Source organism: Babylonia areolata, chromosome 22, assembly GCF_041734735.1.
Source record: "Babylonia areolata isolate BAREFJ2019XMU chromosome 22, ASM4173473v1, whole genome shotgun sequence".
NCBI lineage: Eukaryota > Metazoa > Mollusca > Gastropoda > Neogastropoda > Buccinidae > Babylonia > Babylonia areolata.
This window is the reverse complement of record NC_134897.1, coordinates 25,297,175-25,315,164: the sequence shown is the minus strand read 5'-3', so window position 1 is coordinate 25,315,164 and position 17,990 is coordinate 25,297,175. Positions and strand designations below refer to the sequence as shown.

Genomic DNA, 17,990 nt, shown 5'->3' with positions numbered 1-17,990 from the left:
CAACAAAAAACAAACCCAGTAACAATCAGCAGAAACAAATTAACGTTAAGAAATGATAGCAATTTCCTAACAAGAACCAACGACTGCGAGTCAGAGACGATATTCACCTTGCAAAAATAAATCAACGTGAAAAATTTAACAACAACAACTAAACTCAACGATTTCATAAGACGTGCCAAATAAATGCTATTCACAGAGATCTACCCTTGGCAAAATAAATCAACGTAAAAATAAACTATGTTTTCTTTGTCGTCTTCTTCAGCATTTGGTACGCACTCATTGCCTGGACAGAGCATTGTGTAGTTAAGACATCTGCTCCCACCATATTATCGAACACGGAGTCCCACAGGGATCTGTTTTAGGCCCAGTGCTCTTCACACTGTACACTGCTCCTCTCGCTGAAATTATCAACCGCCATAATATCAGTCATCATTCTTATGCTGACACTAAACTCCAGAAGAGTGATACCCCTGAAAAATTGTTGTCGCTCTTGCAAGAAACATCCAACTGCTTCCTGGACATTCAAAACTGGATGACTCTAAATAAGTTACGATTGAACGCGGACAAAACTGAAGCAATAATCATAGGAACTAAACAAAAACTGTCTTCCATCACAATTGACACAATCAAACTTGGCAGTACATCCATCCCTCTTTCCAGGTCAGTCAGGAACCTCGGTGTTGTCCTTGACAATACACTGTCCATGCAAAAATTTATCAGTCAGACATGTCAGTCCTGCTACTGTCAACTGCGGCGCATCAGTGCCGTCCGGAAATATATGTCCACTGACGCAACATCTAGACTTGTCGTTTCTCTCATTCTCTCTCGCCTTGACTGCTGTAACTCTCTATTGTTTGGTTTGCCTGCTTCCTCCATGCAGTCCCTTCAGCGCATACAAAACTCTGCTGCCCGACTCGTCCTCAGAAAGAAAAGATCTGAGCACATCACTCCTCTTTTGCAACATCTCCACTGGCTCCCTGTCTCACACCGAATAAGGTACAATCTATGTCATAGATGTAATCTATGTTATAGATGTATTCACAAAACTGCCCCTTCCTATCTCTGCGGCTGCCTTCACCTCTACACTCCATCTCGCTCACTACGATCGGCTTCGGATCCACTGTTTACGCATACCCAGATTCAAAGACTCGACTGTTGGCCGCCGTTCTTTCTCTGTCTCTGGACCTTGCAATTGGAATGATCTTCCTCTTTCGCTTCGTCAAGTCTCCACACTCAGCTCTTTCAAGTCTGGCCTTAAAACCCACCGCTTCCCATCGAGAGCCATCGAGGCACCGCGATGCTGACTCGTGCACTAGCCTTCTCCATTCTGGACGAAATGTCTGCATTCACCAATTCGTGTGACGAGACGGGAAACAAAATTCCTCCTCCCCCTCCTCCTCTTCCTCCTTACCTTGGCGGAGCGATCCGGGTGGTTGACCCTCATTCCGTAAGGGGAACTCCGGCCGCTCGGGTAGCCCAGCTGCTTGCAGGCGACGGTAGCGTCGCTGGAACTCCAGTAGTAGTCGGCCACCCGTCCCCACACCCCTTGGTACTGCACCTCCACCCGCCCGTATCTGTGACCCCCGTCCACCAGTCTTATTCCAATGCCTGCCAGGACAGGGAGCTTCAAGTTTCAAGTTCCATTTTCTCAAAGGAGGCGTCACTGCGTTCGGACAAATCCATTTTTACGCCACACGCCATCTGCTAGACAGATGCCTGACCTGCAGTATTAACCCAAAGCGCTTAGTCAGGCCTTGAGTACATGGTTATGCATTTGTGTGTACCTATCAGAGTGGATTTCTTGCACAGAATTTTGCCAGAGGCGAATACTTTTGTTGCCATGGGTTCCTTTTCAGTGTGCCAAGTGCGTGCTGCGTATGGGACCTTGGTTTATCGTCTCTCCCGAAAAGACTAGACGCCTAGTTTGATTTTCCAGTCAAACGTGAGAGAAAGAGCGAGAGCGGGAATTGAACCCAGACCCTCACGGACACTGTATTGGCGGATGAACGTCTGAACCATTCCGCCACCTTCCTCCCCCAGGACGAAGAAGGACGAGGAACAGCCTACACATGTGGGAGCAGGTCGGAATCGCGTATTTCCATTTCGCCAACTCTTTTCATCGTGCCGAGCATCATTGATGTCTTCTTTAGAGTTTGTGCACCGTTTCGCTAAAAAGCCTTTTCAGTGTCGTCTATTCATCCTCTCTCTCTCTCTCTCTCTCTCTCTCTCTCTCTCTCTCTCACACACACACACAGAGCATCTGAATACAAAGGCGAACTGAGAATAGGTGAGTCGGGATCAGTTTAGCTTAGTGATAGTATCAGTATCAGTCGCTCAAGAAGGCGTCACTGCGTTCGGACAAATCCATATACGCAACACCACATCTGCCAAGCAGATGCCAAACCAGCAGCGTAACCCAACGCGCTTAGTTAGGCCTTGAGAAAAAACACAACAACAACAAAACAATAAATAAAAACAGAATAAAAAGACAATAATGATAGTGATAGGCGATTAGGGAACTGACGATTCGGTGTGACGCCAATGCTACTGCTTCTGATGCAAAATGCTCCCACAATTTTCCAGGTGCCAGTTGCACTGCTTGGTTCTAACTTTTTGACAATTACACGTGACTAAATGCCTACGTTGACCGAACTACGCCATTGGCCAGTTCAATACTACACACAGTTAGTAGCGGGTTACAACCATACTAGGCTCTTCCGTCCGAGCAATGCAACTGGCTCCAGGGTCTTATGGGCACTGCAATGTGAAACGTTGCGCCGCAAACTTCCGTTTTCTTTCGGTTGTGTGTGTCAGCGTCTTGGTTTTGGGCAAAGCTCCCCCCCCCCGCCCCCCCGATCCACTCGGTTATGTTGTCTGTCCATCTTTCTTCTATTTTGTTTTACTTTTCCCTTCTACTCTTCCTGTGAACTGTTCCCTGGAGAATAGTCTTGGAGAGGATGATTTGCTTCATGTTCAGAGCAAGGCCTTTCGTGAAGGGGTGTTTATGCGAACATAATAGGTTTTTATATTATTTTATTTTATCAAAACGTAAATTCCTGGAGCGTGTAGAAATTGAGCACTACGTTGTTTTGCTCTGGCAGCCAAAGAAAACCTCATCGGGTCCACCACCTAGCCGTCTTAACTCAGGGGCTCAACTTAGGATTCCATTGGGGTTTACTCCCTTAGCCTTTCCAAAGTCTACCCAAAAGGCTTTGGGGCTACATCCTCTGGTAGATCATTGAAAAGAACAAAATTATCAATGTAAGAAGACGACGACGAAGAAGAAGAAGAAGAAGAAAGAGAGTGAGAGAGAGAGAGAGAGAGAGAGAGAGAGAGAGAGAAAGAGACAGACCGACACAGACCCCCTCCCCCCCCCAGACACACACACACCGACAGACAGAGATGGTTAGATGAGGAATAAAGATACACACCTGGCGTGTCGAAACAGAGAACCCCAGCATCTCTACGGTTGAAGAGAGGCAGAGAACAGTTGAGGTTGTCGTCAAGGTCTTTGAAGCCACAGTCCGCAAGGGACGACTCCCGGCCAGTGCACTCAAAGTTCCCCACCACCACGGGTCTCCCTGGCGACAAACGGAGCAGGTAATGGATAGATAATATGACGGACGCAATAGCCGAGTGGTTAATGCGTTGGACTTTCAATCTGAGGGTCCCGGGTTCGAATCTTGATAATGGCGCCTGGTGGGTAAAGAGTGGAGATTTTTCCGTTCTCCCAGGTCAACATATGTGCAGACCTGCTTGTGCCTGAAACCCCTTCGTGTGTACACACAAGCAGAAGATCAAATTAGCTTCTCTACCTGCAAAGACATCCGTCACATATTTTGTGTGAATAAGCCTGTACATTTATTTGGTCTTGCAATTGATTAATTAATTTTCATTACCCCCCGAAACGGTGTGTGGCTGCCTACATGGCTGGGTAAAAACGGTCATACACGTAAAAGCCCGCTCGTTTACATACGAGTGAACTTGGAAGTTACAGACCACAAAAGAAGAAGAAGAAGAAGATTAATTATTTATGTTTTGAAGAAGATTAATTATATAATCTATGCTTTCATTACAACAGGACTTACATAAGGCTGTCTAGCTGTCCTGTCGGGGATTCATGACTGCATTTGTATTGTGACACGTTTGAAAATGAAACGCCATTCGCAAACCAAGAAGACTCACGAGAGTAATCCCGTCCGAAGTAGGAGATGCCGTATGTGTAGCCCAGCCCGTGGCACGTGGCATTGGCGTCTCTGTCGTCCCAGCTGCTGTTGCACACGGGGCCCCAGAACCCATAGCGGTTCACCAGCACGACCCCCAGGTAGTTCCGCCTAACCCCATACTCATACTCCACCAGCCTGGTCTGCAGACCTGTGGACAACCACGCCGTGCTATTGACAACTTCACGCCCCCAAACAACATTATCCTCAAACGGCTGATTCCGAAATGGCTGAGCGGTGTTCAGTGCGGCTGTCTTCCTGTTTGTTTACAGCAGTAGCTGTTTTGGGAAGACTGCTTCTGTCGAGTATTATTTTGTTTGTTTTGCCATGGCATTGTGTCCGAGACGTTGGAATGTAGAAGAAAATGTTTTCAGAAACTTAATTTGAATAAAGGTTTTGGAGTGGAGATCATTCATCTCTCACAGATTTCTTAAACAGCTTGCGTGGACGATATGAAGCGTGGCCAATAGGGACATAAAAAAAAGAAGAATTTTCGTGTGCAGAAACACCTGGTGGTGCAGGAAAAAAAAAAAAATTAAAACTTATATCAAGTCTAGTTTCCTTCCATCAGGTTTATTGCCCCCCTCCCCTCCCCACCCCCCCAAAAAGCGAAAACGAAACGTAGACGACTGTGGGGCAGTAAAAAAAAAAAACAAATAAAAAAACAAAACCCCAAAAAACCCAACAAAAACCGGGTAAAGGTCCAATATTTGTATTTGTATTTCTTTTTATCACAACAGATTTCTCTGTGTGAAATTCGGGCTGCTCTCCCCAGGGAGAGCGCGTCGCTACACTACAGCGCCACCACTTTTTATGTATTTTTTCCTGCGTGCAGTTTTTATTTGTTTTTCCTATCGAAGTGGATTTTTCTACAGAATTTTTTCAGGAACAACCCTTTTGTTGCCGTGGGTTCTTTTACGTGCGCTAAGCGCATGCTGCACACGGGACCTCGGTTTATCGTCTCATCCGAATGACTAGCGTCCAGACCACCACTCAAGGTCTAGTGGAGGGGGAGAAAATATCGGCGGCTGAGCCGTGATTCGAACCAGCGCGCTCAGATTCTCTCGCTTCCCACGCGGACGCGTTACGTCAAGGCCTTCACTCCACATAGCTTTTGACAGCAATCGGGGTAGTGAAATCCTATTCACTGTATCTAGGACTCGGCATGGTCGTCCAATCCAATCCTTCTGCCGTTTTGACGCTCCCCGGGCCGGTGAGGTGCCCTTTCATACCTTAGGAGAGAGGGTAAGAGTACCTTTCCTTTCCCACAGCCACAACACCATGCAGGCATGGGGCCTCCCATTCTGCCAACCCTGTTCACTCAGAATGAATGTCAGACATTCCCTTTTCTGTTTTTCTTTGTCGTCCTTTTGTTTCATCTCTCTCTCTCTCTCTCTCTCTCTCTCTCTCTCTCTCTCTCTGGCTCAGTCGACGTGTCTTTCTCATTTATATCTGTTCACAGAAACAAAAACAAAATCGTGTCATTTATTTTTTTTTTTTAATTACAGATTCAGTCCCACAGTTTCCTTTGTTGTGACACTTGTGGTGACAAGTGTGATCATAGGGTTCAATAAGCACATGGGAAGTTAAACACACACACACACATATGTGTGTATGTATATATATATATATATATATATGTATATTTATGTGTGTGTGTGTGTGTGTGTGTGTGTGTGCGTGTGTGTGTATGTGTGAGTACTCACTCACACACACACACATATATATATATATGTATATATATATATATATATATGTGTGTGTGTGTGTGTGTGTGTGTGTGTGTGTGTGTGTGTGTGTGTGTGACACAACAAATGAATCAATATATATATGTGTGTGTGTGTGTATGTGTGTGTGTGAGAGAGAGACAACAAATGAATCACCACAAACAGGCAAATCTCTGTACTGGCAAGAAAAAACACCTTTCCAACGCACGGACCACTCACGTCTTTCCTGAATCGGGTCCTCGGAGCAGAGGACGCTGGTGTACTTCTCCGAGGAGCATGTGCCGGTCACGGTGACGTCACAGTCCAGCAAGGACGCCTCGCTGCCGTTACAGCTGTTGACCTTGACCCCGATCTTCCTGGCGGCCAGGAACTGTCCATAGTATGGGCGGAGAGGTCCCAGAGCGGAGCAGCACTGGGGAAGGGCCGCGGAGTAGCCCAGAGTCCGACAGACGACCTGGGCAGCGTTGGTGTCAAAGCCCTGGTCACACACCGCCACCCACGTCTGGTTGGTCAGCACCTCCACACGGCCGTACGTCGCCAGACGCGACCCCGACAGGCCAGCTGGAGGGATCACACACACACACACACACACACACACACACACACACACACACACACACACACACACACACACACAGAGTTATTGTTATGTGTCCACGGACAGGTCCGATGGCCGATGCTTTGATCCCCGCTTTCAGCGCACCTGGCGGGTCAAGGGATGAACTTGTTTGGAATAAGGTGTGGGTATAATTATGCATTCAGGAGAAGATTCAATACGCACGTTCAAGAACCTGTTATCCATGTCAGCGTTCGGTGGGTCGTAAGAACAAGAGCATACCAAGCATGCACACCACCGAACAAAGAGTATGTCTGGTTACATGGCGGGATAAAAAAAAGGCATATATATATATATATATATATATATATATATATATATACATATATATATATATAATACATATATCCAATAGCCCACTCGTATATACGAGTGGACGTTTGAGTTGTAGCCAAGGAACGCAGAAGAAAAAGTAGAAACAGAAGAAGAATGCACGCACATTTAGCCACCTTCTCCCAGATAGAAAGTAAAGGAGCAGTGAGAGAGAGAGAGAGAGAGAGAGAGAGAGAGACAGACAGACAGACAGACAGACAGACAGACAGACACACAGAACACAGACAGATAGAAAACGTTCATGGAATGCGAAGATGACATGATGGCATTAACCTTTTGACTACCATGTCCATGAAATTCATCGGCATAGTAACGTCACTGATGACATCATCAAAAAGAAGGGAAATTATTCTGGAAGGTTGAAAATTGACGCATTTGCTCTAGAGTGGCACATCTCCAGACCACTTTCATTTCTGGTCTGATTGTTCTGGTTAACGATTTATGACTTGAAACTCAACTTTCTATTTATTTTTCCAAGCAGTCAAGGAGTTAAGTCGTCTGAGTTAGCAATGCATGCCGCCACTTTACGATTGAGAATCACCGAACTGCGGCACAGTTTCGACATTTTTACACACGAAGTGAAAACACATTTCTTTGCGAACAGTATAGCCACGTACTTGTGTTGAAGCACTGCACTGCAGCATCAAGCTCGTGCCCGCAGGTAGCACCTCGCCAGTACGTGCCCTTCAAACCCAGGAAGCATTCAAACAAAGATGTCTCCCAGCCGAGGCATCTCGTATAGCCCACTAGAACATCGCCAGTACCCTGCAACAAGAACCAACCAGTACAGTTTCAGTTTCAGTAGCTGAAGGAGGCGTCACTGCGTTCGGACAAATCCATATACGCTACACCACATCTGCCAAGCAGATGCCTGACCAGCAGCGTAACCAAACGCGCTTAGTCAGGCCTTGAGAAAAAAAAGTAAATGAATAATAGATAAATACAATAAAAAGAACTACTACTAATAATAATAATATGTATAAGGCGCAAAAACTTGATGAAGTTAACTATAAGCGTACAAAAAAAAAAAAATAAATAAATAAAAATATTAAAAAAAAAAGAAAAGAATAAATAAAATAAACAAACGTTTCAATTGTTCACTGCTGGGGAAGGAAGGCGGCAGAACGATCAAGACGCTCAGCTGTCAATATAGAGAGTACGTGAGGGTGTGGGTTCGCATCCCGTTCTCACCCTTTCTCCCAAGTTTGACCGGAGACTCAAACTGAACGTCTAGTCATTCGGATGAGACGATAAACCGAGGTCCCGTGTGCAGCACACACTTGGTGCACCGGAAAAGAACCAATGGCAACGAGAGTGCTGTCCTCTGGCAAAATTCTATGGAAGAAATCCACTCTGATAGGTACACAAAATATAGGCATGCCCTCAAGACCTAAGCGCGTTGGGTTATGCTGCTGGTCAGGCATCTGTCTGTTCACTGTTTTATGCAATCATTACATAAGTTGAGCCAGCACGGATGCGTAGCACTGGTGTGCAAGTCGATGAACGTGCGAAAGATGAAGAGTATACAGTCACACTTGGCGCAGAATGTGTTGGAGGGACCCTTTCTTGAGCCACTGATTTAGGCTTCGCGGCTGCCTACCAGGTAAACTGCTCCTATGGATCATGAAGGCAAGTGATGGAGGCTGGTCCAAGAACATGCAAATGTTTCAGGCATGTCTTTTACACACACACACACACACACACACACACACACACACACACACACACACACAGAGAAGCACACAAGGCACGCACGCACAAACACACAGATATGTATATATTCACGTACGATCACATTGTTTCAATGGAAACGCTTTAACAGCGACAAAAGACGAAAGTGAGAAAACCAAACGCTGAAAATCAGTTTCAGGGATGATTTGTCCTCAAATTCTATGTAAAACTGTGTTTTAGGTTTTCGGACACGGGTGTTTTATTCAGGTGGCCATCGTCTCGCCATCGAAGGGGTACTGTCAACAAAAAGTTTCATAATTGTTGATTTATGTTCATAGAATATACATGTATCTCCCTCTCTCTCTCTCTCTCTCTATATATATATTTATATATATATCACACACACACACACACACATATATATATATATATATATATATATATATATATATATATATATATATATACATAACTACTCTGTCAAATTATTTGTTGAATTTCAGTATCATTTTTTGTCATTTGTTTTCCTCTTTATCTTTGGGTAGGGACGAAAGGGAAGAGCGAAGAGGAGCAGAGGCTGCTTGCTGAGCAAGATATACATGTGCGTGCGTGCGTGCTTGCGTGTGTGTGTGGTAGGAGGTGTCTCGTTTCTTTGTGTGTTCTTCCTTTTCAGTTTCTTTCGAAATTCAATTTAAATTTGATGCTGTCTAACATTCACGTGTTTCATAATGCTGCAGCCATGTTTTGTTGTTTTATGTTTGTTTGTTTTTCAAGTGCATACAATGTGTGCGTTTGTCGTACGCAGAGCACACCATAACCTTCGTGGCTTGTTGTTGCTCTACGTATTTGCAAGTTCTGAATTCACTTTTCAAAAGAAATCAAGTTTGAAACAAGTGTATCACTGTACCCTCTACAAACAGACAGAAGACAAAGACAGAGACAGAAGAAGCGCGAAGAAGACATTATTACCTGTCCGAAGACCCCAGGGTCAAGGTATTCACCTTTCAAAACAAATCATGTTGATACCAGAACACTGAGTCAGGCCCACAAGAAATTCCGAGGGCAGTATTCAGTGTGCACATATATATTATTGTACTTAGGTGTACAGCTTGTGGAGAGGGAGAGGAGTGAGTGAGTAAAGGATATATATATATATATATATATATATATATATATATATAGAGAGAGAGAGAGAGAGAGAGAGAGAGAGTGAGGGTGTGTGTGTGTATGTATACCGTGCGTCTCTTTCAGGCAATATGATTTTGTGTGAAACCATCATGTATGTGTAATATATGTTGCATGGTCTTGTAAGTGTTCGAACATGCCATTGGGAAGAAGACAGATTAAAAATATGAGAAAAAAAGAATACGAAAAAAAAGAAAGAAAAGACAACAGAAAGGAGAAAAATGATGATGGAAGGAAAAAAAAGGATAAAAAAGGAGAAAAAAAAAATAGAAAGAACCTTCCAGGGATGCTGAAACTATCCTGCTCATTTGCAGAACTTTTATGCATCCACTGATTTTTTCTAAAAAAAAAAATCATGTTTATCCAAAAAAGTATTACTGTACCCTCTACTGACAGAAGACAAACACAGAAACGTGAAGAAGACACTGTTACCTGTCCGAAGGCCCCAGGTCCAAGGTAGCGTCCTCCGTTAAAGCCCATACTCTTGCATGCCACAGTGGCTTCCCAGTCTGACCAGTACTGACCGCACACGGTGCCACTAAGGTCGTCGGACACCAGTTCCAGGCGGCCTTGGGAGCTTGTGCCGTTCACCAGCCGAAACTGTGGAGCTGAAAGCATCAGAGAACGAAACTAAAAACTTCCCTCTGTGTGTGTGTGTGTGTGTGTGTGTGTGTGTGTGTGTGTGTGTGTGTGTGTGTGTGTGTGTGTGTGTACTGATGATTGAAAAATTGACACTGTAAACCCTTCCACCTTCCCCCTAGCCCCTCCCACCCCCTCCCAGTCACATACTGTAACGTAGGCAGTAAAGCTAATGACAACAAAGTGTCAGTGTCTAAGTGTCTCTGTCTGGGGCTGGATGAAATAAAAAAGACCAAACAAACAAACAAACAAAAAATAAATAAATAACAAAAAACAACAAAAAAACAAACCCGTACACACAAGTTTATCTATCATCCTCGAATAAAAAAGAATTCAATCAATATCTTCTTTTGTTAGCCTTCCTCCCTCTGTTTTCTTTCCTTCCAAAAAGAATTCAAAGAAATTTAATCCTTTTGCCCCTTTTGGGGTGTGGAGGATACAATAACAATACATACTCATTGAACCACAACTTCAGTCCAACGATGTCTCCGAAACACGCAAAAACGCACACGCACGCACGCACGCGCGCGCACACACACACACACACACACACACTGATGATAATGATTTGCAACAAAACAAATAAAACTTGAACATACTAACAAGTATGTTTTAGATGTAACAAAAGTTGCACACCCTTTCCAAGTTTTATTAATTTACTAAGATTAAGTTCTGTTTTCTTCCCAGCACTGAATAAATTGCATAAACCGAACATTGACATATGTGACTGATATTTATGTGGAATCAATTTATTTCGAATTACAGTGTTTGGGGGACATTCTAAAACAAAATGAAATTCATCCCCAACAGTACCCATATTACATTCCTCGCAAATTCTGTTTTCTCTGTTTTCGCCTTCTCTTCTTCCTATGTCGATCTGCAGTTTGCAATGGGCAAACAACCGCGTTTGCAGATCATAAATATGTGCATTACTGCTCACTGGTCCTCACCAGAACGCTGGTAACAGAAGACTGCAGCATCACCATAAGAACTGCAGCCCGTGATGTTGCCCCACACCACCTTGGGACAGCGGGTCAGATAGGACTCCTGACCTGTGCAGCCTACGTCCTTCAGCCAGCGGATATCGCTGAACACTCCATGTCGGTAGTTGGAATACTTGAAGGCAAGGCCGCCGGCGTAGCCGGATTCTCTGCACAAGACGGCAGCGTCGTTGCTGTCGAAGTTGTTGGGGCACACGTAGCCCCAGTAGCCCATGTGCTTCACCTTTGCACGGCCGTAGGGGGAGCTCCGTACGGTTTCCACTGTGGCACTGTATCCTGGAGATACACAGACACACACAGGCATACACAGACACACACAGAGACACACACACAGACGCACACACAGAAACACACACACAGACACAGACACACACACACACACACACACACACACACGCAGCATAATTTCATTGATGTTACTTAATACCTTCACTGCCCCCAGAGTAAATAAATGATTAAATGTTACTGATTCCATCTGAAGTCGGCTTGTGGCTGAGGTTCCAGAGGATGGAACGGAGACTTGATGGAACAGGAGTAAGGTAGAGGCAGAGAAACTTCACCAAAGAAAGTAACCATTTTGAAAACGATCGGAAATGAATCTGTACGTGGCCGAATCTTTCCCCAGAACGTCAGGAGGAACAGTTCGGGGAACGAGCCACATATGCTGCACTGCCTTCTCATGCGCTAAACCACTATGGGAACAGTTGGACCACAATGCCAAAACGTTCTCAAGTGAAGAGTTCACATCTCAAGTGGAGGGTTGAATGCAGTTCGTAGAGTCAGACGCAATCACACAGGAGACCGAGTTCACTGATTTGTCGTGATCGCTGCACGGTGCCAGAAAAAACGCAATATCTGTTATATGAACAGATGTCCACTCATTCTGTTCCTGCTAACCAAAATGTCATGTCATGTAATAATTATGTCGAGTACAATAGCCTATGCCACATCTGTCTCTACTAATGCTACATGGACTGCGACAGAGACTTTTGAAATCCCCACCCACTCACCTGCACTTGGCGACGATCTGGAGCAGACGACAGAGGCGTACTTCCGGGAAGGGCAGTAAGTCAGGCTGTCACTGTAGGAACAGTCCCGCAGCGCCGCTTCGTTGCCGCTACACTGCAGGTTAGTTATCTGGATGCGGGGAGAGTAGATGTAGCCGAAAGCCGAGCCGGACATCTGCAGGCCGTAGGGAAAACCAAGGTCTCTGCAGGCCACTGTGGCTTCTGTAGGTCCGAAGCCGTCAGCACACACCAGGCCGAAGGTGCTTGTGTTGTAGTTCACCATCATCTGCAGCGCTCCGTACGTTTTGTTCGGTGTCAGTTTAGCTGTAACAATAAACCTTTTGACATATATTGACACTACATGTGCTTCGTGGTAAACTGAACAAATCAGCCCCCCCCACCCCCCTTTTTAACGTTGGGGGCGGGGACATTCTTTTTTAAAATGTGAAATAACTGTCTTCCCTACTTCGTAATAACTGTAAATTTAAAGAATTAAAAGTCTGGATCCGAATACTTGTATACGTAATCTAATTTCGAAATTTGTAAAATCTCGTGCATTCCGTTACAAATTTACAAGTTCCGTAAATCTTATTACCCATGTAAATCTTACATCATATTATGCCAGCTTGCGAAGTTGGTTGTCCACGACTGCTAGGGTAAATGAATATAGACTGAAAGATCTAACATGAGTATGTGACATATCATTCATATATGTTTCTATCTTACAAATTCATATTTTCACAAAACAAACATTCTCTGCTGTTCTCAAATAATTATGAAAACTTTGGGTGCGAACATTTTTTTAAAATTTATGCCAGCATACAATGTTTTATACGATAAATACACAGTCACATCCTGTTTGATATGTTGACTTATTCTATTTCTCATTGCATATTTAAGTGATAGTGATCGTAGGTTAAAAACTGATAACACCGAACATTTTACTAAAACCCTCTGGTGTCGAACCAATATGTTTTGATAATCATGGCTGTGTCTTGGTTAGTTAAAAGAAAGCCCCCATATATTCTACATTTCACAGTTTCGCCGACGATGATGCTGATTCAATAGAGGTGAGATGTACACTTTAGTCACGCGTATGATCACACGTAAGTACGGGAGGAAGTCACTCACTTTCTCCGGCGCATTGCACGGATGCTGGAATGGTGTCGCAGTTCCAGGAGCTGGCACGAGAGTCATTGAAGAACGCCATAGGACATGCGGTAATGTTGTTCTCTGGCCCTGAACACCTGACGTCACATACACACGCACAGTCACCCACCATCAGAAACTAAAGAGGTTTCAGGGTATAATTGTAATCAATTTTTTTTAACATGGAAACATGATCCTATATTGCCCATTATCCTGTAATCAGTCTGCGTGAATGCAACGCACATACACATGGAAAATGCAAGCACCATATGGGTTGCAGAATAAATAAAAACCGATCAGAAATTAATAATAAACATGCCTACTGCCCCACCCCAGTGAAACTTCGCCCATTGTCCCCTGTCCACCCACATTCCCCTCTTAACCCCCACTGTAGGGTGGCGAAGTCTTAAGAATGAATGCATGGATGAATAGTTAGTTTTCAACGGTGGAGATGTTAGCACATCGGCTAACTTGTTATTTGCCGTTGTTTTACGAGACACACAAACATAATTATACAATATGTATATGTTTGTACTCAATACATTTACATAAGAATAATGGAGAGTAAATCTGAAGGATACAGCATCGCACAATAGTATAATATGTCCGCAAAACAAAAGCAAGTAACACATTACACAATACGTTTTAGATACACACACCTAACATAAATGCTACACATGGAGAATTCGAGTGAAACAGAAAAAATGACAACATTATATAAGAAAAAAAAAACGAGAAGAAGAAGAAGAAAAAAGAAAAGAATCAGAAAGGAAAAAATAATTGTTAAAAAAGTACAAAGAGAAAATGGGACAATTCTGAGACAGGTTACTGGGATGTGGACTGACGGACACATGAATGTGGTGGGAGGGAGGGTATCGGCGGGGATGGGGGGAGGGGTGGGGGGCTGTGGGATGGAGTGGACAGTGGACTGAGAGAGAGAGAGAGAGATACAGAGAGAGAGAGAGAGAGAGAGAGAGAGAGAGAGAGAGAGAGAGAGAGAGACAGAGATACACAGAGAGAGTGAGGTAACAACGCAAATCTGTTGGATTGCTAAACATGCACTGTGCTTTATATGAATAGTTTCTTGCGAATGGTTGCATAAGATGTTGCAACAGATGGTGTATCTTGTAACAACTTGAGATTGAGAGCAGTCGTCGATCAGCGATGAAATATATAGCATTAGACAAAAGACTGATCACAGGGATGGTTTCAATGTAAATATTCGATACTGGCAAATTTGGTAGACTCATCGGTCCGAGTAGGAAGGTTTTTTTCAACAACAAAACAACAACAAAAAAACAAAACAAAAAAAACCCAACGATGATGAGATATTATCTGACTGGGTACATAAATCATGTAACTATATAACTGAAGCGCCCGCACGGTTATAAGCTTTGCTTGTTGTGCTCTGACTCATATGTAATACAGCTGCTTTGATGATGTTTCTGTGGAATAAAATTTGTTTTAAACAAGTGCCCGCCTCATGTAATCAAAACCCATCATGTGCTATTTGTACTTAATACAATGATTTTAATGGAACCAGTTTTTTTCAGTCTACCTGGGTATTTTGTCTGTCATCTTATTTAAGAATATATAAAAGCACTGCACAACATGACAATCCAAGTCATCCTTCTGGATATAGCTGCCATATCCTCAAATTCACACGCACAAGCCTGCGCACAAATACATATAGAGCAATACCCGAAGGTAAATCTAAAGCTTGCTAAAACAAAATGTTTATTTATTCAGGGAGAGGAGTAAATGTCTATCAGAGAATATCCCACATCTCAACGAAAGGTTTACCTGGGACAAGGACTCAAGGACTCAAAGAATTTAATGTTAGACCACCGACCTGTAAACATTTGAGGTGCACAGGCACACACATGATCGCAAAAAGAAAAGGCAATGAGTAATTGAATGAAATAATACCCAAAGTTTTAACACAACACATTTGTGGGAATAAAAATATGGGTTATTTGTCCAAACTTAAAATCCTGCTTCCAAGGAGTTCTTCCCTTCTGTTGAACGCCAAGAATATGTACAAAGCAACATCTCTAGTCACGCTCTTCGTTTTTTTTTTTAACAATTATGCCAAATCTACATGAAGATATTAACTAAACTGCCCATGTTTAAAGCATATATTTCTCTCCTAAAGGTCAGTAGACATCGCAGTGCAGCAGGAAATGAAATTCAGCCTCTGTTTGATAAAACAGAAATTTACCTGGGACTGGCAATCAAGGTAGGATTGGCGGCGGGGCCGTACGTTCCCGGGTTGACACGCTCTCCACTCCTGTAGCCCAGGGACCGACAGACCACGTTGGCGTCAGTAGTTGTCCAGCCGTAGTTGTAGTCACAGACTGACCCCCACCGACCTTTCAGTCCGATCTCCACGTTCCCTTCGGAACGGACCAAACTTCCCACCAGGCGGACTTGGAAATCTGTATATGGAAATACATTGTGTTGAATGTCAAATGTTGTTATTCACATGCTGGAAATGATGGGAATCAGACAGAGACGAAAAGAGATAAATGTCAAACAATGAGATAGGTGCAGTGGACTGTGCTCTCAGCAAGACAAAGAAGAACGTCGGAAAGCTATTGATGGACACTTCCCACCAGCTTGCAACAGACTGTTGTGAGGGAAAACCAAGCAACAAAACCCATCTTACATTGCTGCATAGTGTAATGAAAGATCAATCACAAAAGAGGATTCAGTACTTTACTGACAGTAGTAACAAAAGACAAACCACAAAACCCCTTGCTACCTCGCAGACTATCGTGACAGAAAACCAATCACAAAAATCTCACTCCATCTTACAGATGTTATAACAGACCCCCCGCACCACCTCCTTACCCCCTCCTCCCTCCCCCCATCCACCTAAAATACAAAAAATGGAATAAAAAAACACACAAACAAAAAACAACAACCTCACCTTGTGGACTGTCGTAACAGAACACTCGGGCACTTCTATGAGTGCGGCACATGGAATTCGAGGAAAACCCACAGTTCCCCAAACCGCTCTCTCCTCCCCCACAGGTGACGTTGGAGACCATGCGAATGGTCCGTGCATTGTACGCCGACATGAAGTAGGAGGTGCCGAAGGCCCTGCCCGTGCCGAAGCCCAGGTCCCGGCAGTACACCTTGGCGTCGTCGTCGTCCCACTGGTCACTGCAGACGAAGGACTGCAGGCCGTCCACCTGAACGAGCACCTCGCCTGGCTGGGTGGTGGGCCGGACCGCTTGGAGTCCTGCAGACATGACAGGGACACTTCTGGAAGAACAGACACGACAGGGACACTTCCGGAAGAACAGACACGACAGGGACACTTCTGGAAGAACAGACACGACAGGGACACTTCTGGAAGAACAGACACGACAGGGACACTTCTGGAAGAACAGAGACGACAGGGACACTTCCAGAAGAACAGAGACGACAGGGACACTTCTGGAAGAACAGACATGACAGGGACACTTCTGGAAGAACAGACATGACAGGGACACTTCTGGAAGAACAGACACGACAGGGACACTTCCAGAAGAACAGACACGACAGGGACACTTCTGGAAGAACAGACACGACAGGGACACTTCCAGAAGAACAGACACGACAGGGACACTTCTGGAAGAACAGACACGACAGGGACACTTCCAGAAGAACAGACACGACAGGGACACTTCCAGAAGAACAGACACGACAGGGACACTTCTGGAAGAACAGACACGACAGGGACACTTCCAGAAGAACAGACACGACAGGGACACTTCCGGAAGAACAGACACGACAGGGACACTTCTGGAAGAACAGACACGACAGGGACACTTCCAGAAGAACAGAGACGACAGGGACACTTCTGGAAGAACAGACACGACAGGGACACTTCTGGAAGAACAGACATGACAGGGACACTTCTGGAAGAACAGACATGACAGGGACACTTCTGGAAGAACAGGCACGACAGGGACACTTCTGGAAGAACAGACACGACAGGGACACTTCAGAAGAACAGACACGACAGGGACACTTCTGGAAGAACAGACATGACAGGGACACTTCTGGAAGAACAGACACGACAGGGACACTTCTGGAAGAACAGACACGACAGGGACACTTCCAGAAGAACAGACACGACAGGGACACTTCTGGAAGAACAGACACGACAGGGACACTTCTGAAGAACAGACACGACAGGGACACTTCCAGAAGAACAGACACGACAGGGACACTTCTGGAAGAACAGACACGACAGGGACACTTCCGGAAGAACAGACACGACAGGGACACTTCCGGAAGAACAGACACGACAGGGACACTTCCGGAAGAACAGACACGACAGGGACACTTCTGAAGAACAGACACGACAGGGACACTTCCAGAAGAACAGACACGACAGGGACACTTCCGGAAGAACAGACACGACAGGGACACTTCCAGAAGAACAG

General features: G+C 44.6%; 1 protein-coding gene across 1 annotated transcript in view; it reads right to left on the bottom strand.

Annotated features, from left to right (window-relative positions):
- Positions 1-17,990, bottom strand: part of LOC143297444 (scavenger receptor cysteine-rich domain-containing protein DMBT1-like) — an 80,746-nt gene that overhangs the window by 30,405 nt on the left and 32,351 nt on the right. Inside the window, exons 16-26 of the mRNA XM_076609815.1 lie at positions 16,484-16,798; positions 15,773-15,989; positions 13,534-13,649; positions 12,406-12,726; positions 11,345-11,671; positions 10,188-10,363; positions 7,517-7,664; positions 6,170-6,511; positions 4,186-4,374; positions 3,432-3,581; positions 1,412-1,608 (exon numbers count right to left, since the gene is read on the bottom strand). Coding sequence (XP_076465930.1) covers positions 1,412-1,608; positions 3,432-3,581; positions 4,186-4,374; positions 6,170-6,511; positions 7,517-7,664; positions 10,188-10,363; positions 11,345-11,671; positions 12,406-12,726; positions 13,534-13,649; positions 15,773-15,989; positions 16,484-16,798 — 2,498 coding nt within the window. The remainder of the gene's footprint in view (positions 1-1,411; positions 1,609-3,431; positions 3,582-4,185; positions 4,375-6,169; positions 6,512-7,516; positions 7,665-10,187; positions 10,364-11,344; positions 11,672-12,405; positions 12,727-13,533; positions 13,650-15,772; positions 15,990-16,483; positions 16,799-17,990) is intronic.